Genomic DNA, 22,732 nt, shown 5'->3' on the forward strand with positions numbered 1-22,732 from the left:
ACACCACATGCTAGTTTGCATATCTATGCATGCCGTACCATTGAATAGTGCACAGGAGGGGGCCTCCTGTTGCCACAGGCACTGTACGGGGAATCTGAGCAAAACTTTTGGTAAGATTCCATATGATGTTTGCCTCTTTTGCATTTTTTTCACTTTCTCTGCTGCATAGAAGGCAGATACAGTATGCATAGAAATTGGCATTACCCACAATAGAAAAGTAATTGTTGAAGATGATGGAACTTGCTGAGATGTCCAAATGGACTTCTTTGAGAGAAGAACAACAATTATTGTTGCAACATCTAATGGGCTTTTTGTGTAAAACAGACAAAAATGAATTTATGATTTTGATGATAAGATCGGGTAGATTATAGAAAGAAGAGGGTCATGTTGTAACCTTAGAGTAAAAGGTAATATGTAATTGCATTTAATAACTGCTGTGGAGATGTGTGGAAACCACTTCTTTGTATCTTTTAACATTTCTTTTCTATTTTTCTTCCCCCCCCTTTTCTTGCATCTTTCTGTTTCTTTTTTCTTCTGATTTATATTAGTTTGTATTAGTTTTTATCTTCCTTTCCAAAACTATACACAAACAGGTGCACACTCAGAGGCAGAAATAAGCATAAAATCTATTCGTGAATCTGATTTGGCGCCTATTTTTATAGATATGTATGTTACATTAATTGATGAAATTCTATTGTGTAGTTCTTCACTCCTTGAGTCCAGAATCTCTTATCTTTTCCTTAGAGATGATGGAAGACAATTCCTTCCCTTTTTAATAGATGTGGTTTTGATCAAGTGAACATAGGCAATCCAGATAATAATAACTATCCCTTTTTCTTTTGACCATGATCAATGGTTATGAACATGATCTAGCTGTTTAGAATGCAAAACCAGATTTATACTGAGACTATGACCTATTATCCTGCTTATAACAATCTTTTAAAACATTTTAGGAAAGTAAATACAGATCCATTTAGAGGAAATTCCATTTCTTCCTTTTAATTCCTTCTATTTCCCCCCCTCCATTTTATACTCCCCATTTAAAAAAAATATTTTATTTACTTTGAGCATTGATTTCCCAGTTTATTTTAAGAAACCAAGGATGTTTACAGTAAAAATCAATATATTAACACTTCAGTATGCACTAGCATATTACTAGATTTTACAGAAAGAAAATGGAACAGCAACCAAAGTACTTCAACTGGCCAACACATACTAATATTTTAGGTTTTGGCACCAACTTTCAGAAAGCTATAAATGAGAAAACGAGTTGTACCTTCTCTGCAGGAATAGTACAGAATATGATTTGTCATCAAATTGCTCAACAGAACTCTACCTGAGGAGTTTCAGGAATTATTAAGACATAAAATGTTTCTCCAAAATGACATCAGTATAGGGAAAGAGTTGCATAGATGAAAGCAATTCATTGGATAGTCTGGCTTTAAAATGTAAAGGGCTTTAAAGGTCAAATAGTAGCTAGAAATGGAGAGTATAGTATAGCTGTTTCAAGTCATATTTTCTATATACTGTCTCTGTTAGCCAATCTGCTGCAATATTTTCATTTGCTTTTCAAAGACCATGGTATACAGCAGTGATGGCTAACCTTTTTGGCGTCAAGTGCCAAAAATGTGCGCACACACCATAATGCAATGCATGCGCCCCACCCCTGTGCATATGCAGCAGTGATCCGAAAATCAGCTGGCTGTCGGGAGGTGCTCGCGCATGCACGGCAGAACTGGGATGATGGCTTGCGTGCCCGCAGAGAGGGCTCTGCATGCCACCTGTGGCATGTGTGCCATAGGTTTGCCGTCATGGGTATACAGTATAGAGCAGAGCAGCAATTGAGATATGGTGGAACAAATGCAGTAAGTTGCATCTAGATGACTTTTAAGGTCTTGTCCACATCCTACATTCTGCTATTCTGTGACATATATGTCACTCTGACCAGATCTTTTCCAGACATAGATCTATGTAGTTCAACCTCAACTAAACACTGGCATTACTTGGAAAAGGCTTAGAATCTGGGCATCCAAGATGAAAACCAAACTCTGCTTTCGAGAGAAATGCCATTCTCTTCAATACAGGATGAAACTTCAAGTCATCATCTGTTTTAGCAAGATTGACTTTCAGTGGTTAGCCCACATTAATCCCATCACCATTCTGAAGCAATATTCAGAACTATAATGTCCCTCTCTGAAGAAGAAAGCAAGGAGACCGAAAGGTAAGTGGTGACCCTCAATCCCAAACTTCAAATTACCTTCTTCAGCATTTTCATGTAGTTGTTCAGTAACAGTATAACAGCCAATCTGCTGCAACTACAAGCAAAGAATTGCTTCAAGAAATCACCTCAGTTCATATTTTCAGGTGAAAAATACACAGAGAGTGACTCTATTAACTACTTTTAATGCCTTTTGTTTGTTTTAATTTTTTAAAAAAAACTTAAGTTGAAAAAGATTTCCCTATCCCTTTGTTTCGATCCCATCCACTTTGTGGAGCGCAACGTCTTCCATGTCACCCATTGTGAGGCTTGCATCCTTAGTCCCCAAAATGTTAATTCTCCCCTATTTGGATTGGCCACCAGCCAAGGTTCTAAAACAAGCATTACAATATTAACACAATTTCTGAGACTAGATCTCCAGGAAGGACAGAAGCTCCGCCCCTTTCTGATTAGCGTCTTGCCTTCAGTTTCAATCCATTAAACATTAAAGAATATTACAAGCAATGGCATTAAAACTCATTGAGGGACCCAACAGAATCAAAGGAATGCTTTCCTCTTGCTTAATTCCTGAAAAATGCCTTCATCCAAGTTATTTTAAAATTGACCTTGTTTTTTGATGATTAAAAAAAAAAATCCCAACCACTGAAAAGTCAGCTTTTTCCATACATCTTTCCAAGAATTACTCTGCAATTGAATATCACATCTCCCCTCTCATTTCTTTCAAAGGGAGGAATCCATAAATTATCTCTTTTCCCCTCTCTCTACTTCACCTTTTAAGAAATTGGACAGCCATTTGTCTGAAATGGTATAGGGCAGGGGTGTCCAAACTTGGGAACTTTAAGACTTGTGGACTTCAACTCCCAGAATTCCCCAGCTGGGAGTTGAAGTCCACAAGTCTTAAAGTTCCCAAGTTTGGACACCCCTGGTATACGGTCTCCTGCTTGAGCAGGGGGTTTGACTAGAAGACCTACCTGGTCCTTTCCAACTCTGATATTCTATTAATCTCTCACTGCAATCTAGCAAAATACAGTAGTTTAGGCAAATAGAGAATGACCAACCAAAGGCTTACAGGAGCCAACCAAAGCTAAATGCGAATGAACAAACCTAAATTTCTTTTATTCTTGATTGACACTGTCCATTCACTATACTCATCTGCAGTGCATGTATGGCTCTGTATCTCTGTATCTTCATCTCTCTCTCTCTCTCTTCTCAACTATTTCTATCTCATCTCTGTGTATCTAAATTTCTACTTAGACAAACTAAATCAGGGGTGTCCAAACTTGGGAACTTTAAGACTTGTGCTGGTTGGGGAATTCTGGGAGTTGAAGTCCACAAGTCTTAAAGTTCCCAAGTTTGGACACCCCTGAACTAAATGAATGTATGAAGAGAGTAAACCACAGAATTCCGTCTAAGGTTGTGCAAGCTAAAATTGCCTCAGGGGTAATAAATCTGGAATGACCAAGGTATGCTTATAATGTATTATTTCATTGTGACATTAATGACTTATAAACTTGCTGAGCTTGAAATTTCTGCAGACTATAACTCGATCTATTTATAGGATCATAGTTTGTGGAATTGGAAGGGACCCCAAAGGTCATTTAATCCAATCCTCTGAGATCTGCAGGAGAATATATTAAGCCATGCACGAAAGGTGACTGTCCACTCATTTGTTAAAAACTGTAAGAGAGAACTCACAACCTCCATAGGTAAGGTGCTGTATAGATCTTATTGCCAGGGAGTTTTTGTTATATTTAAATGCCTCTTGGTAGTTGTAATTTGTACTCATTATTTCTGATCTTTGTTTCTGTGGCAATGGAAATTAGGATCTGATCATCTTTCCTATGGCACCCTTTTATGTATCTGACTGCTGATATGTGTTGTCATGTGTTCTATTTCTCATGGCAAATAATAATTTAAAAATTTAAAATAGATCAGAATTATTATTTTTTCTTTGTAGTGGCTCAGCTTTAATTTCTCCTTTTCTCCCACCATATAATTTATAGCCAAGTTTCCCCACTCCTGTTTATTTTAATTCTGAAAGGAAGCTGTTTCGGAAACGATTTCTTCTGACGAGATTGAAGAATGAAGAAATTAGGTACCTTGAGGATAAAAGTAGTGGCATTGAGATTGTGCAAGTGTTTGTGAGCTGCAACTCCAGTGGAGATGCTTAGCAGAATTTCTTTGCTTTCCTCAATGGACTGGATTGCCAGGCTGATATCATCAGTCAAGTCCCAAATGCATTTATCACAGCCTAGCAATAAACGAAAATGCAGACAGTTGAAAAGGGATACACATGCTTGTTAGAAACGCAAGTGTCTTTTCTCCTTTGTAAAAGAATGTTCCTGCTTGTTTTTCCCATTTAGGAAAAATCTGTCAAAAGGATGTACAGTACAAAGGATTAACAGTAAGAAATTCAGATACTTGTTGTATTGTTATTACCAGTAATATTGACGTAATAGAACCCTTATATCAAAAATATATAATGTTGAACCCAAATCTTGTCACACTTCTAAATTGCTTTAAATTCACAGAAAAACAATAATCTTAGCATATGTTGTTTTCAAAGTGAAACACCTACTGCCTTACCTAACAAGTACAGCATATAATTAGGAAACTATAGGAAATGACCTATTGCAGGACAGCAAGAGAAAAATTAACACTTAAGTGCAAGAATTAATTAAAAGCAAAAGAAAGCAACTATTCCAGAATTCAAAAAAAGAAACAAAACTCATATGACTACGAATCAGCAATTTTCCAAATATAAGTGGGTTTATTTTTAATGCAATACTATACAGATTTTATTTCTTAAACACTTTACCTCTGTGAATACCACATTTAATAACAGAGCTACACAGAAGAAAAGGTACTAGTCTCTGTTTAATAATCTATCTATAGCTTAATTTCATGAAAGAAAGATCTGGGGCTGAAGTTAGCTAGAAATTAAGACTGAATTTGGATTTTTTTACCTAGTTACTTTATTAATTTATGGCCAAAAACTCAAAGTAGCCTCCCCAATAGAATTCAGATCTTTATTCTTAAATATATTAATTTATTAAAATTTATTTTATTAAATTTATAGACCGCCCCCTCTCCCCGAAGGGACTCCATCATTGGGATGGCCATCATTGGCAAAGAAAGGGATGGCCATCATTGGCAAAGAAAGTGGACAAATCAATAAAGGAGAATTTAGGTTAAGTTGAAATGAGGGGTCCTTGGCGTTCTTTGAGCTGGCTTGTTTTCTTGCAGATGTTTCATTACCCAAGCTAGGTAGCATCATCAGTGCTAGTGCTAAATGCCACCTCAAAATAATTGGCTACATTACGTTTAGAAAGTACATTTGATCGTGGTTTTCAGTTATTTTGTCCAAAGCATAGCTACATAAACTGAATATTGAAGTATGCAGAACAACTGTCTTAGATCTTGGTGGGATTAAGTTTATCTACGTGATTCCTAGGCAGATTGGGCCTTTGGTGTAGGGTTCATCCTTCATCCTGTTTTGCCCCAGGTTGTCCCTTCTTTGAGATGCCTTTCCTAGGTTGCACTTTTCCTTCTCCCAACGAATCATTGTGGAAAGGGGCATTTAAAAAAAAAGACCACTGATATTCCTTCAGGGATAATTTCTTGGGAGTCACATTTTGGATGACCAAAGCTAAAATTTATGGGCAAACCCTTCTTTCCATTCTTCTCTCTCATTTCCTTTTGCTAACATGTTTTTGCCTCTTGTTCAGGCATCTGGTTAAACAGAAGGGACTTCCAGAGACCTGAGAACTACAGGCTGCCTATTCTTACTTCCCATGCCAAATTATAATGTACAGGTAGTCCTCGAGTTACAATAGTTCATTTAGGGACCGTTCAAAGTTACAATGGCACTGAAAATAGTGACATCACCATTTTTCACATTTATGACCCTTGCAACATCCCCATCATCATGTGATCAAAATTCAGAGGCTTGGAAATTGACTCGTATTTATGATGATTGCCGTGTCCCAGAGTCTTGTGATCACCTTTCAACTTTCTGACAAGCAAAGTCAATGGGAAAACCAGGTTCATTTAACAACCATATTACTAATGTAACAACACCAGTGATTCACTTAACAACTGGAGCAAAATTTACCTAACAACTGTCTCTCTTAGCAGCAGAAACCTTGGGCTCAATTATGGTTGTATTTTAAGTCAAGGATTAACTGTTTTATATTCTAATGTCTATCTCTTTTACATCTATCATTCCATAAACTAATGCTGGCCAAAAAGAACATAGAATGTGTATAATTTGGAGATGTAAACATGGGGAAGAAGGACCGAGTGTAGCAACAGAACACAGCCCTGCTCTTCTTACTGATATCTGGGCAATCTGTGACTGGAGCAGGCATTGGAGGTTCTCCGAGGCATTGTCCAGTTCGATGGTCACAAGGTGCTCCTCCACAGTTGCATGCTGGGAAAAGACAGACAATTTATTACTGTGCAGTTGTTTAAATGGTAAGCATGCAAGTAAATAATTATTTCATACTGGGCTATTGCGAGCTCTCTGAGGTAGTCTAGATAAGAAGTACTAGCTCTTTCTTTTTTGGTGTGTGTTGTGTGTGTCTCTCTCTCTGTGTGTGTACATTAATAGAGTTTTGAAAGATCGAAAGTAATTCCCCCTTCCTTTCCTTTTACTTCCTGTAAAATTAGGGAGGGTCCCTTCTGAATACTTCTCATGTTACCACATCTTGTGTGAGTTGAGACATCTTTTATATGCCATTTATGCAGCTGATGGTTCTACAGTATAGACTTGAATCTTCATTTCCTAATTCCTCTTTAGATATTTCCTCAAACTCCCTTCATTTTATTTTATTTTCCCTGGTTTTTTTTCCTCGATCATTTTTCTACAGTATCAATTGCTGTCCAAAGCTCCTATCCTTATGAATTATTTTCTTTGTTGTTTTTGTCAATAGAGATAAGTAGCCCAGGAATCAGGCATGTAGGCATAAACATGAAATACTGAAAAACTCTTGACTTTACATTTTAAAGAATTGTTTTTTCTTCTTCATATGAAAAATATTGATCCATCTAAAATACTGAATTTTGGCTATGGCCTTGGAATCTCTTGCCCTCTTTCCTCTAAAAAGGCCCCGCTTATAAGAAATGTGATGTTTTTATACCCTGACCACTTGCATTATGCAGGAACATTCTGGAGCTTTCTCATTCAGCAGTACTAGCATACCTACCCTAAATTCAGACACAATCATTAAAGATGTCAAGATTCTTTATGCTGTTAATTTCATACAGTTTTGTAGGGGGGAGGGGCTTAAACTGGTGAATAAAAACAGATGTTACATAATAAATAAAAAAGTGTAACATAATACTTATGATTCTGGAATGTCCATTCATATTCTTGCATTAGCGAGAGACCAGACAGGCGGAAAGCCATTCTATATCCTAAGCCTGAATTCGATCAATAATTTGGCATTAGAAGCAAAGCTACATCTAGGATTTTATATTATGAGGCCAAGATATGCTTTCCCTTTGCTCAAATGATATAATCCAAAGCCAATAAGCTTAGAAAAATAGGTGACTGATAGTTGAACATCATAATAAAAATGTTTGGGCAAGCATTAATCACAATATAGTATTGTTTAAATCTTATTTTAGCATACAAATTCACTATATTACATTACTGATACTATCCCTTAGAATTTTTGGGGGAGGAAGGAGGCATTGTAGTCAATGTTAACTCCTGGTCAACTGTCTGGATTAGATCCTGCAGTTTTCTTGATAAGATATTTTTGGAAGTGGTTTGTCACTGTCTCCTTCTTAGGGCTAGGAAAGGGGGGGGGGGTCACTCAATTGGCTTTGTGCCTCATGTGTGACTAAAACTCAGGGTTTCCCAGTTTCTAGCCTGGGGCCTTAACCACTACATCAAATGGCTCTTCATCCCTTTGTATATCTTCATAAAGTTTTAGATATCTGGATGATTATATTTAATAGTCTTTACTTCCTTGTTCATTGTATGTACATCTTTTTTACATATCTATATAGAACATGACTATATGGTTGTGCAGAAATCACAGTGAATGTAAGGATGCATTCACATACTACCTTACAAATTCTGTTATTTTAAGACCCAAGGCATTGTGACATTTGATAGTTGTTTTTCTATAAAACAAGCAATAGATGTATAGGTTTGGGAAAAATGTATGCAATAAACCAGAAAATAATTCCAGAAACAATTATTGCAATTGAACAATATTTTTTTTAAATCATGGCCTAAATAGTTTATATGTGAAACAGCAGCATAAGCACTGTGGAAATTTCTGACATACAAAAAATAATGCTCTTGCAATTTTGAATGTCTTTGCTCTTACATTTATGAAATAATGCTATTTTGGTAATGGGCTCATCTGCATAATCATTTTAATAGAATATCTGTAATTTCCCATTAGAAGCTTGCTAATTTACAATTTCTATGCCCTAACCCTATAACACTGATAAAAATTTATGCATTATTTTTCATACCTACCTTTTAATCTCTGAATTCTAAAAATAAAACTGGCTATATTTCTCTATAATGTTGAAGTGTTCAAAATACTGCGGATGAAAAATAACCCCACCTAACACCTATAGAGAAAGTGGACAAAATTCCCAAATGTATGTATGTCTTATCTCAATCAACAAACTGTTAGCATCAATATAATATAAAGGTCCTTTTGAAATCTTATATAGCTTGAAAGGCTAAATTATTTATTACTTCCAAGATTTAAAAATACCCAGAATTGTGTGCAATTATTAAATGCTGGGCTTCTAAAGGATTCATTTTTGGAATACATTATTTTTTTTTGGCACTTATGTCTTATTATGCTTCTAAAATTAGCTTAGTCCCTAGGCTGGGTTGGTTTTGACTGTGATATAAATGTGTACATTGCATGATTAATCCACTACTACAAATCAGATAGATATCCTTTATGGATAATAATGTCAGTATATTAATCTGCCTTACTGTAAAGGCACAACGAAGCCAGACTCCCTCTGAAATAATTTTCAGAGCAATAGCAAATATATCTCCAGTTATAAGCTATATGATATTTAAATGAAAGTCCTGAGCTTAGTGCCAATGTTCTTTAGCAATGTTCCTCCAACACTGGAGCTTTTTAAGAAGAGATTGGACAACCATTTGTCTGAAATGGTATAGACTTTCCTGCTTGGACAAGAGGTTGGACTAGATTACTAGAAGATTTCCAAGGTCCCTTTCAGCTGTTAGTCTGTTTCTGTTTTTTTATGTTTATATTCCCAACTTTATTTTATGTATCCATAAAATCTGTTCTTGTTTGCTATAAACTCACCAAAAGTAAAATATTTCGGAGGAAGATGGGTGGTTTAGAAATATGAAATAGTATAAATAAATAGTCTACAGAGGATCAATTTTTCATGAAAATCCATGGAACAAATCAAATATTTTACAAAATGTAGTACCTGTGCATTTTTGGGCTATTCTAGCATCCCCATAATAACCAGGAGCACAGAGTTCACAATTGAATCCTGTGGTACTACGCATGCAATTGCGACACTGCCCTGTCACATCATCACAATCCTCAACGATCAAGTTAGGATCCGAATTGCCGCTGCAATCACATTTTTTGCAAGTACTGCCAATCACCAAAGGATTTCCATAATAACCGGGAGCACATCTGGAGTGGAAATACAAACCCAGCAATTATTAATATGCATCAGTGGTGAAATTCAAATTTTCTTACTACCGGTTCTGTAGGCGTGGTTTGGTGGGCATGGTTTGGTGGGCGTGTCAGGGGACGGATACTGCAAAATCTCCATTCCCACCCCACTCTGGGGCCAGCCAGAGGTGGGATTTCCCGGTTCTCCGAACTACTCAAAATTTCCGCTACCAGTTCTCCAAACTACTCAAAATTTCCGCTACCAGTTCTCCAGAGCCTGCTAGAATCTGCTGGATTTCACCTCTGATATGCATGTCTTTCAGTTCTTTTGGCCTGGTGGCATTCTGGGGAGGGGGGTATAAATCAACAAGGTAGAAATTTGGAGCACTTCCGGCACCCAGAAATCTGATCTATTGCTCTGATCTCCAGAGTTCCAAGGTTGAAATGTGCATTGCTGCCCTACATTTATCTTTCATGAAATCTTACCTTTCCAGCTGCTAATGTCTTTGAAACAGCAGATTGGTGAGAAAAAATAAATTATTAAAAAATCATGCCAAAAGGTCATGCTGTAATATAATTTTCACATTTCATCCACTTGATATATTCTTCAATCTTTTGACACAGATGTTGAAGAGATTTGAAAAGAGTGTTAAAAAAACATTGTTTCCTAGGGCCATTGGGTGCTGCTTGCCTTTTCAACGGGAAATCAGCTGAAATGCAGTTCATTCTTAATGCTCACACCGTATGTATGTAAGAGCACCTCTTTTTAATGAGGGAACTGAATTCATTGAGGATTATTCCAATAACTTGTTCTGATCGTGGACAGATTTTTGCATTCAGTCACTTTGTGAGAATACCCAAATCAAAGAGAGTCTGCTCATATAATCATCAGGGATGCCAAAGTGGAGCCACTGGTGATCCATTTCTTTTTTTCTTCCTAGCAATTGCTGCCCTGGAAATGCCTGAAACTGCTTTGATTTCTAATAGATTCAATACACTTCAACTCTTCCACTATAAAGTGAAAATGGCCCCAAATCCCACCACTCTAACAGCCTCATGCTATCAGCATGCTGCTCCCTACGGCCTTAACTTAAAACAAATGATAATGCAAGGGCAACTTCCAGATGCAAAAATCTAACTGTTCTATGCAAGCTTTTTTTGTTTTTATATGTTGTTCCTCCCATTTGAATTTCCATTCCCATTCATTTGATTCATATAACCTACCTATCCTATGCTTCTCTTCCTTTCCACTCTTCAATACAGAAGGATATATAAATGGGGACGCTTCAGGCACACAAAGCATGATGGGTACTTTGTACACTTGTAAATTGCATACGGATGTGAGTTCATTCTTACATAATTCTTAACGTTCATGTGTATGTAAGAGTACCTCTTTAATGAGGGAACTGATTTAATTGAGGATCATTTCAGTAACTTTGGTGGGAGCTAGGAATGGAGAAGTAAAACAACTGCATTGCTAACCTGAAACAAATTAGTTAACATTATTCCTCAAGCAGTTCTACAGAGCAGGCATTTGCTGAGATGTCAATTTACTTTAAGTTAGTCTTTGGTAAACTTACAACATGTGAGGTCCACCATTTTTCCTCTCTTTTATTATTGTAGTATATGAACACCTACTGATTTTTCCTGCTTCATTTAAGTGTGGGGATGAGAAGAAATTTTGCATATATATGCATATATATGCAAAATCATACCACTTGTTTGCTTAGTGGCTAACAAATTTGCCTAATATGTAACACAGCCCAGGTTCAAATCCCAGTAAGGTATGGCTAGCTGATGAGAGCTAAATAGCTTGAAATGGATCCATACTAGTCTCCCTTTATTTATTTATCAGCACAAATACAACACAAATATAAAAAGGCAACATTAAAAATAAAAATATGGGTTTCTGCCTGGTTTTCTGTGATGAGCCGAATGACAGAAAGAGGGAGTAGTGAGCTCCCTCCCATATTTGGGCATACCAGGGGTTGTATCACAAATACATACACACACACACACGCACACACACACACAGTGTAATAATCAAAATTGAGATGTATAATCCTTAAACCATGTCCATACCTTTCGCAGTTTGACCCTGCATAATGCTCTTTGCATTTACAGCGCACCACTCCATTTTTTCTGTAACAGGAGACTCCAAAGCTAAAAGTATATTAAAAAGTCATTATTAGAGATGATTATTCACACACTCTTGAATGTAACCTATACAATACAGAACTTCAATAGGCTTATGTTGAAAACCTTTGTACATTTACCACCAAATGTGGGGATACCTCATCCTGATCCAAGGCTTAGCTACTCCTAGGAGATAAAATAGAGGTCACAAGAAGGTAAGATAAACAATGACCTCACTAGTCAGTTTTGAATGACTTCAAAGTGGGAATCCTAGTTTCCCAAAATATATATTTAATAAATGAAGTAGCTTTTATTTATGCTGGTTGTCAATAGGAGAGGAACAAAGAGAAATCATATTTATTTCCAACTGGTTTTAGTAAGAACACATATGTTCAAGCTCTGTCATTTCCTTCATTTCAGTCCTTGGTTGCTTTGAAGGAGAATTATTGCTACCAAAAATGCCAAGTGGTTTATAACTTATATACACGAACCTCTGAGAACCCTTATAACATATTGTAATTCATTCAGGTTCCATTGAAGTTAATTAGATTCAAACCACAGGCAATTGCCTGCTGTGCAGCCTTTGTAAGACTATTAAAGAAAGAAAGCAACATTAACTCAGCCTACAATCTGAAAATTTTCTCTTAACTGAAATCTATTTGAGACAAGTTCTTTTATTAGAGCAAAGATAAAGGGATGCAAGCTTCCAGGCTGTAAGAACTCTTCAGTGGGCAAATTAATAAAAATGTTGAAAAGGGATGGGGGAGGGAGCAAATATGGCTGGGAAATAACACTTTTTTTCTATTCCTTTTTCCCCCAGGAAAGAAAGGAAAAGAGAGCAGAGATTAATTTTTGCAGCTGTATCAGTCTTTGCCACAGCTGCTGTCTTGGAATGCACAAATATTGGATCTCTGAAATTATGAAAGTGTTAGAGAAATCCAGAGAAAACCAGATGAAAAACAACATCCGATTGTCAATAATATGCAAGAATAAATTAACTCTGTGTGACTTTAGCATTCTTTTACTTTAGGTAGGGAACTAATGCATCATATCAATTATATCTGAATACTATATAAGCTGGCTTTTCCCAATCTTGAAAATTCTCAATAATTTCAGAGTTCCAAAATTCCAAAATATGTTTGGAATTCCAAAATTCTTTGCCATTATAATGAATATTGGGAAACTAGTTGGGAAATTTTATGATACACATTATTACAATACTATCTTATTTTTTATTGTCCTGTTTGGATATTCTTTGCACACTCCCTTGATAATATAATAATGTACTTTAATATACATTATTTTACATATTTTATTTCTTAGTGCATTTCCCCCTGCAAATATTCAGTTTTTGAAAGCTGGCCTATTTTAATTTACAAACTCAGACACAGAAGAACTATTCAGTAACTATGCTGTTTAGTAACCAAAAGATACAGTATATTCGCTACAGATGGAGTCATTCATTAGGGAATCATATGCTTTTCCTGTTCAATAATATTTGGCAATTCTATCTCCTCCTGGGAAATTTTGGTGGGATTCCAAAACCCAAATCACAAGGCAGTCTCTTACATCTATTTCCTGTGGCACAAACTTTATGGGCCAAAGTCCATTTTGTCAGACCCACTGAGTAGATAATGCTGGTTACAGAAATACCCTGGTTTCCCAAAAATAAGACCTCCCCAGATAATAATCTCAATCGGGCTTTTGACCGCATGCACTAAAATAAGCCTTCCCCGAAAATATTGCAACACAGCTGCAGCCCTGAGGTGACTACACTTGACACCTCCTGCACCTCAAAAATAATAAGACCTCCCCAAAAATAAGGCCAAGCGGTTATTTTGGAGGTCAAAAGAAAATAAGATCCTGTCTTATTTTTGGGGAAATACGGTAATATAAATATATTTTTCTCCCAGTGCAAGGATTTATTAATCTAGCTTCTACCCAGGTTACCTAGCTATCCAACATATAGAACATGGATGCTGTAACAGGAGGCTGGTAAGTCTCAAATCCTGATCCCTTCACATCAGGTGGCCAGAAATGAGTTGTTGTAACACCAGGGGGATTGGCTGTATGCAGTTCGTAGCTTCCACAGAATTCTGATGGAATTGTTCTGTGTAGCTAATCAAATGCAAATAAAAAACGCTGCATTCTGGCTTCTCTTTCATCTGCATGTCTAAGCCACTATTCTCTAGCGCTACCATGAGTGCATTTATTTCCCTTGTTTGGAGATGTTTATAAGGTCAAAGAGACTTGTTTGAGATTGTCATGAAAAATAGCACTTGCACACTGCCTTCTGTTAACATTTTAGTGACGTTATTTCAACTTCATTTCATCCTTGGAGTATTTTTCTCCTCTACCAATCTTACACACTTAATTCCTTATATATTGAAAAGAACTCCAGTTCTGGACATAATCATAAGCTAGAACTATTTCTGTATATTTTGTAAGGGAGTTTGAAAAAAAAATTCTAAGGAATTTTAAAAAAAATCACATATATTGACATTTTAAATAGCTGGTGTTCAGTTGTCCCAAGACTCTTCTGCAAATTCCCAAGCTATCCGATATGAATGGAGATAATCTTCCAGACCCCCATGCCTGCTCAGAAAATCCATCACAATCCCTACAGATGAGTTCCAAGAACAACTGTGTAAATAATGAAGATGCCAGTTTAAAGAACTTGATACATTTTGGTCAGACTTTATAAATCCTTGTTCTGTGTTAGTCATATATCTAGTTTCTTTGTTGCAAAACAGAAGAGCAAGCCTTTGTTTCCCATAACTTTTAAGGGATTATATTCCTGTAACAATACATTTTAATGTAAAAGGAAAAAGTGAATAAAGTGAAAATAATAAATAAAGATAATAATACATTGAGAATGTACATCCAAAATTCTAACTACTCTAAGGGCAGGCAACAATGAATGTTTCCTTTCCTTTTTTAAACTATTAATCAGATAATGTGTCTTATTTGAAAGGGACACACAGCACAGTAGCTTTGAATATGGCTCTTGATAGGATCTATCAGACGTAAACCAGATTTTAAATCAGTTGCACTTTATTGGCAAAATTTTCAATGACAATGATGGAAAGATCAGTTAGGAAACATTCATTGCCTTGAGGGAGATGTGAAATGGATTGCAAATAAATGGAAATCCTAAAGATGATGGCGGAATATTTTGCAAAACTCTGACCAATTCAAAAGTTTATTTTTTTAAGAATAAATAAAATGACCTCTGATACATAGTGGAATAAATTCTGGTTTAGCTATCTGGTGGGGTGGAAGGGTGCATGTATGTATGTGCGTTGAACAGTAAAACATTTTCTATATAGAAGGTACCAGGAACCTGTTTGCAGAAAATGGAAAGACTCCTGTCAGAAATCAGAATAAATAACAGTGCTGAATGGAGAAATGTCCATTTTGGGTTAAAAACCTCAGCAAGTGACAACATTTAGCTGATTTTGGATGATCTCATGAAGCTAAGCAGATCCAGCCATGTTAGGATGAGAAGCTACTGGGGTATACTAGAACTGTAGACTAGGAAGTTTAAAAAAACCTTTGAAGGCAATGACAATCCATTTCCATATTGTCACAAAGGCATGATGAAGTTGAGTCCAACTTGAAGGAGCCTTTGTAGCTTCATTCAATGGAGCCTGTAAGCGGCTGACATTCTGTGGTCAAAAATCTACACAGAGAGCCATTTATATTCCCCTCCCCCGCCAGTCAAACAAGAATCTGTGTGAAAGTTGGGTTCCAAAAAGGTCGGAACTATTTTTAAAAATGGTTTTAAGTCACTTTCTTTCAGTGCCCTTGTAACTTTGAATGGTCACTAAATGAACTGTTGTAAGTCAAGGACTATCTGTACATTTACCCTGGGGTCCCACAAAGCTTTGCATTTTGCTGAACAGCCACAAGGAAATGTAGAACCCCAGTTTATATATCTTTGGCTCACTACATTGCAAAGACAAGACACTGAAAAAGGCAGACGTGGCGGAAATTACGGTGTTATACGGGACTGTTTTAGGCAAACCCATTCATGTGACATCATTTATCCCTTCCTACTAGGCCTAATACTAATCTGCAATTGCCAAATTACTGACCAACGTGGGGGACCACTGTGGAATAAGCCTTGCTACAAAGCTCAAAGTCTACCGAGCAGTAGTGCCAACTATCCGAATGTATGCCAGTGAGATGTGGACTGTATACAAGAGGCACGTTAGGCAACTGAACCACTTCTACTTGACCTGCCTCTGCAGACTTCTGAGGATTCGGTGACAGGACAAACTGCCAGACGCAGAGGTCCTCTCCAGAGCAGGCCTGCCATCAGCCTACACCCTACTGATGAAAGCCCAGAAACGCTGGGCAGGCCATCTTGTAAGGATGCCAGACCATCACATCCCTAAACACCTCCTCTATGGCGAGCTGTCTCAAGGAAAGTGATTGCATGGAGGACAAAGGAAATGACACAAAGACATGTTGAAAGCTTCCTTCAAGTCCCTGGAAATTGACACCACCTCCTGAGAAACCCTGGCACAAGATCAATTGACATGGCGCAAACTGATCCATCAAGGCTGCCAGACATCTGAGGACAGAAGAACAACCATGAACCACAAGAGAAGCGATCACTCCGCAAAGCCAGAGCTGCAAATGCTGCAATAATGGCGCCCACACATGTCTGCCCGACACGTAGTAGGACATTTCATGCCCATATAGGCCTTACCAGCCACCTGTGGACACATCGTGGACAGCCCACAACCTGTTAATGTCAAGGTCCTCTTCGAACATGATGGAGTAAACATCATCATCAGGCAAACCTGTTCATTTGACATAATTTATCCCTTCCTACTAGGTCAGTATACTAGCCATATATCTCTGAGATATGGTTTACTGGGCCACAGCTTCATGACTAAATCTTCTCCAATCTTGTTGCTCTTCAAGGTCAATTCAGTTTGCTGTGAATGTTTTCCTACAGGGGTATTTTCAACAGTTCATGTATAATGGAGGAGGAGTGGCATCTTATAGGTTTGGTAGTGACAGGGGTGGGTTCCTGCCAGTTCTAACCTCTTCTATAGAAGAGGTTCCACAAATCTACAGTGCCGTTTAGAACCGGTTCCAGCTCCCTCCCCCCGCTTGTCTGCACATCATCAAAATGAAGAGCAAGAGGAGGAATTCTGGGAGTTGAAGTCCAGAAGTCTTAAAGCTGTCAAGTTTGAACACCCCTGGGGTATTTTTTCTAAAGGCTTAGGGGTGCAAGGGTCTTGTAACTTGACAGCTTTAAGACTTGCATGCTTCAAATGCCAGAGTTTCTGAGCCAACATTTTGGTTGCTAAGCAAGAGCGTTGTTAAGTGAGTTTCACCACATTTTACAAGTTGGCCACTCCCACCCAGTCACATGGCTGGCAAGCCACTCCCACCTGGTCACATGGCCAGCAAGCTACTCCTGCCCGGTCACATGGCCGGCAAGCCACTCCCACAAAGCAGGTCACACCTACAGAAGAGGTTCTAAAAAAATTTGAAACCCACCACTGGGTAGTGAATACAGATTACATATGCATGGGGAGATACTGTACCTTTTATCATCTCAGGTGACCTTCCATGAATATGTAGGGCACACTTAAGAAAGTCTATTTTTCACCTAAAGGCATTCTCATAAACCTAGCTGAGTAAATGTAATTGTTTCCCATAGACTTTTATATCCATTTTTCCTGTTGTACAAATATTTTCTTTGCTGCGTTCATCTTTTATCCTTGTTATAAAATCTTTAAATCTAAGAGACAAACCAAATGGCCTTATCTCCACCCATTGCAAGATCCCAAATGTTACTATACTAACCCATTATCCACCCATTAGGCCTAGAGCACTGTAAACTGTGAAACTTTTTTAAAAAATCATATAGTTAATTGCACCACAACATATCTACCGAAGGGAAAGAAGTAGGAAAGGATTTTTTTTTACCTGATTTTTTACAGTTTCAACATCTGTCTTCCACAATGTATTTTTGCAATGTAAGCAATATGTATGAATTCATGGAAGAAAAAAGTAATAAATGCCTTGGAAGCAAGACTAATAGACCATCCGTGCAGACTGTCAGCTTAAAGGTTAAGAAAATTATATGAAATCGGGCTGCTACTGAAATGGAAATTATAAGGATAAGAAGTGACAATTTATTAGGATCTTAGAACTATTCAGAGTTTGTGCCGGATAAATGACCATGAATTCTATGTTATCTATATATTAGTAAAGGTTTTGCATCTGTAACCTTTCATTGGGTAAAATGATGCATCATAGAGTAACACTTTTTGAACTGAGATATTTTAAATGATCTAACATAGAATGTGCACCATTTCAGGACCTATAACTCTCATGGAATTGGAATTAGGGAAATGTTATAAAACCTTTTATGACAAAAATGATCATAAAGCATTTTATGACATAATGCAAAATGTCATAAAGTATTCCCTAATGTTTGATTGTGCTATACAATTCAACCTGGGCTACTTTGAAGGCAGATCCATCTCTGAATACATCCCTGAGTTTTTAAGAACTTGTCAAGTTCTTTAGAAACTATGATACTCTTGAAGGCATTGAGAAATCCAGTAACAAAATCTCTCATGGATTATTAAATTGAATATAAGTGTAGGGTTTCCCTCATAATGCTGGGCTCTCATGGATTTCATTCAGAATACTGAATACTCTGGCTCAATATATCGTATATTTTACATATGTAAACTTTCTTAACATTTCTATTAGTCTGGATTGCTGTCATGTACTGTAATATATCTGAAAAGCCTTGTCTGAAGTTTTGAGGCATATTTTCCCCAAAAAATCTGTACCCAGATTTGCTCCCAACCAGAAGATTAAACTAGTTCCTTGAAAGAATGAAATACTTCTTTTTCAAGGCACATTTGTACTATAAATTCTTTCCCTCCAGTTTGGTGCAGTGGTTAAGGCATCAGGCTAGAAACCAGGAGACTGGGTTCTAATACAGTCTTCGACACAAAACTAACTGGTGACTTTGGGCCAATCACTTTCCCTCAGCCCTAAGAAACAAGCAATGGCAAACCACTTTAGGAGTCAAAACTGACCCAAAGGGGCTTAGGTATGCACACACAAGGTAGATCATAGAATAAAAGAAAAAAAAAGATTAAGTATAATGTCTGCAATATCAGACAACACATAGTAACGTATTTTTTTAGGCAGATTAAAGAGCAATGAAGTTTGGCCATGGGTATGTTTTTCAGCAGCAGGAGGGATGGCTATACTAACTAACATCAGTTGAAAATAAATATTAGTTTGCCTACTTGGCCACCAGAGGCAAGGGACAAGGGCACGGTTGGCAGAAACTGGGTGCTCCTCTGGTCACATCACCGAGGTAGCCTTCTGGACATCGGTCACAGTAGTCTCCAGTTGTGTTTCTTTGGCAGTCCTGTAAATGAGAAAGAGAGAGAAGGAACACAAACATGTAAGAATTTCTTATTCAAACGACCTAGAAACCATTGAAGTGAGCACTCTTGGCAATCAGTATGAGAAACCTTGGTGTTGATGTGGTGATCTGGTGTTTATTGATGGATAAAAATAAGATTTTAGAATTATATTTGGACTTTTGAAGATGAACATATCAGGCGTGCTAACAAGGCACCAATCAAATAGTTTCCAAGATGTAATTGTGGAAGGCATATTTCTGCAGCCAGCCCAGAGCTGTTCAGTGCAGTCCTTTTTTGGTCTAAACTGTGGGTGTCAAATTCGCCGTGTCACATTGCTGTCATGTGATATTTCACGATGTTTTTTCCCTTTGCGGAGCTGGGGTGGGCGTGGCCTGCTTGTGACGGATCTGGCCTGCTCTAAACCATTCCACCACAATCATTATTGCTCACAGTGAGATCTATATTATTAAAGGATTTATTTCTTGATGCCTGCTTGGAATCAATTTACTGATGAACATGCTGGCTAACCTGTAATTATCAATTCATTTCCAAGAGCATCCATATGGATCTAAGGAATGTTTCCAATTCTTATAAGTTAATGATTGAAGAAAGGCTCTTGAAGAAAGTCACAGATTAGATACAGAGAAAAAAAAACCCTGCCTCCATTTCACTTTATTCAGCATTCAGAGACTTGGGTTCTCTGACATACTGATGTATGACAGGTTACTTTAGAAAAAATGGCTACAGAGAAATAGAACAAAAGAAAGGCTGCAATCTTCCATATTTCAATCCATCCAAGAAGATGGTTTAATTTAGTTTTGTTGTAAAAATGATTTCTTTGTGGTTTCTGCAGGGTTTTTGTTTGTCATATTTCATTCTTGCTGAAATGCAAAACACCCCTTTCTTATCTTTTTGTCAACATACAGAAATAAAGTTTATTTTCTTTTAAATGTACAAAAAGGAGTGCAGTTTTAATAGCAATAGCACTTAGACTTATATACCGCTTCATAGCATTTTTACAGCCCTCTCTAAGCAGTTTACAGAGTCAGCACATTGCCCCCAACAATCTGGGTCCTCATTTCACCCAGTTCGGAATGATGGAAGGCTGAGTCAACCTTAAGCCAGTGAGATTTGAACTGCCAAACTGCAACTATCAGTCAGCTGAAGTAGCCTGCAGTGCTGCACTGCGCCACCTTGGCTTTTAAAATATCAGCCTCTGGGCAAAAATTGCCTGCATATGATCTTTGAACCTAACTGTGTCAGGATCATTTTTTCCATAGTTTTTCTTTTAGAAACTTCCTCCCAATTTTGTGAATTTGATGCAAAGATAATTTGCAAGAGAAAATATGGGAATATGCTGAGCGTTTCAAAATAGCAGTTTGTTCTGAATGCAGAGGTGGCTGATGTCTCCAATCTATGCAACGTTTGCCAAAGAAACAAATGATTTATTTGTTTTATGGTATTTCTATGCCAGTATCTTCCAAAATGGCATGAAGAATGCAAGGCGAAATATTAGGGATTGTACATTGTATCCAACTTTGAGTATAAAATCAAAATTGTTTGAGATCCATTTCAAGTTGTTTTTGAAGAAAGAAATTCACTTGTGCATGAAGGATTTGTTACAAGATTGGAACAAACAGCCATTCTGATTCATGCTGTTTTGAATGTTTGATCCTGACTTGAATGGCGATACAAGTATTTTTCCTGTATCTTGAAAAGATGTATTTTACCTCTGCTTGGGCCAGTAAAGAACTAGACATGCCCCTCCTGCCATTAGTTTAGATTGGGCCTCTCTCTGTGGGCATCTACATGAAGATTACAGAAAATCTGAAGCATTTAAGCAGGCATGATTTATTTTCTGATCATGCTTTCTCTGTTTCTAGATATTAAGCATCATTTCATAGTTCTTGGCTGGATACATCACACTCTAGCCCAGCCTTTACCTGCAATATGTATATAAAAAGTGTTACAGTATTTCTGAATAACAAATAAGGCTCAATAAGTCTTTACAGCTTATGTTGCACATTTCTTAATTCCTCTGCTTCCAATTTGCAGACTTTTTGAAGCAGGAGTGATTGGCAAAGGTCCACTGCCCACTGCTTATGTGGCCAGTGAATATCAACCCAGGCATTTTTTTTAAAATAGGGGCTATAAAGGTTAAGGTTATGATCAGGTTCACTACTAAGTGCTGCTTAAAGAAGCAGATGAAATGAAGCCATAAACTTTTATACAGAGACCATAAAAATGATAAGAACAAAACAAAAAACTAGCAAAGGATAAGTTGACTGAAGTAGTTGCTTCATTCCTTATAAGTACTTTTAAATCCATGACAATGCTGGCTTAAATCCTGTGAGAATGTTTACATCTGCCCCTTTTTTTTCTCCTAAAGGCAGTAGCTGGACTTATTTTCTGAAAAAATTAAGCTTACTGTGCAAAGAATAAGAGTTTGCCCATCTGGAAAAGGAAGGGATGGTGGTAGTTGCCTAGTAAATGGCAAAATTTCCCAAAGTTGTCAAATTGTGACTTAGCTAAACAATGCCTTGAATTTGTCATAAGCACTGAAATTGCCGAAATTATAACTAAATAAACTGAACTAAGTAAACTTTTCCCAAAACTAACTAAACCTTTCCTAAATTTGCTGGCCAGTCAAAATACCTGACTCGGATCCCCAAGATATATCACTAAGCTGCTAAAGTCCACTTAATCTTGACTAAACGTGGAATACTCCAGAGCTTCGGGGATACCTAATTTTTGATTCCTAATTTTGATTCTTAAAATAGCTATCTTTTACTTTAGGAGTAATCAAATGTATTTGAATGTTTAGAGTGAAAGGGATGAATATAACCATACAGCTCACATTTATGATGTTGTTATCTACTTGGGTCATGAAACTCTGCAAACAAACAAACAACATCAGAATGCTCCAAGGACTCCACAGTTCAAAGTTAATGTGGAAAGTAATTAATAAACATTTACATTCTTTTTGTTCTGTTGTTTTTAGTTCAGATTAAATTAGTATTTTAATTTTTTTATGTCCCTATGTATGATAGAATAAATTATAGCTTAAATATGTTGGAATGCCTAATTGACCTTGGGCATGTTGCTTCTTCAGTTAAGGGATGAAATAAGGTTATTGCAGAAGAATATTCCATAGTCAGCAGAGAGGAGAAGGGTGATAAGGTGATTCAAAACAATTCCACCTTAGGTACGTTAGCTCTAAAGGCTTTCAAGATTCTGTTGTTTTATCCTATTGTCAATAAATCTAATTCAAAAAAAATACGAGTATTTCTATACTTGCCAGTTTCACAGAG

The 22,732-nt window shown here is 37.1% G+C and overlaps 1 protein-coding gene across 1 annotated transcript in view; it reads right to left on the minus strand.

Annotated features, from left to right (window-relative positions):
- LAMA4 (laminin subunit alpha 4) overlaps positions 1-22,732 on the minus strand; it is a 92,448-nt gene that overhangs the window by 40,754 nt on the left and 28,962 nt on the right. Inside the window, exons 3-7 of the mRNA XM_081941091.1 lie at positions 19,299-19,423; positions 11,947-12,027; positions 9,668-9,882; positions 6,555-6,650; positions 4,318-4,469 (exon numbers count right to left, since the gene is read on the minus strand). Coding sequence (XP_081797217.1) covers positions 4,318-4,469; positions 6,555-6,650; positions 9,668-9,882; positions 11,947-12,027; positions 19,299-19,423 — 669 coding nt within the window. The remainder of the gene's footprint in view (positions 1-4,317; positions 4,470-6,554; positions 6,651-9,667; positions 9,883-11,946; positions 12,028-19,298; positions 19,424-22,732) is intronic.

The sequence above is a fragment of the Natrix helvetica genome (genome assembly GCF_964273705.1).
Source record: "Natrix helvetica genome assembly, chromosome: 2".
In the NCBI taxonomy this organism is placed as follows: Eukaryota; Metazoa; Chordata; class Lepidosauria; order Squamata; family Natricidae; genus Natrix; species Natrix helvetica.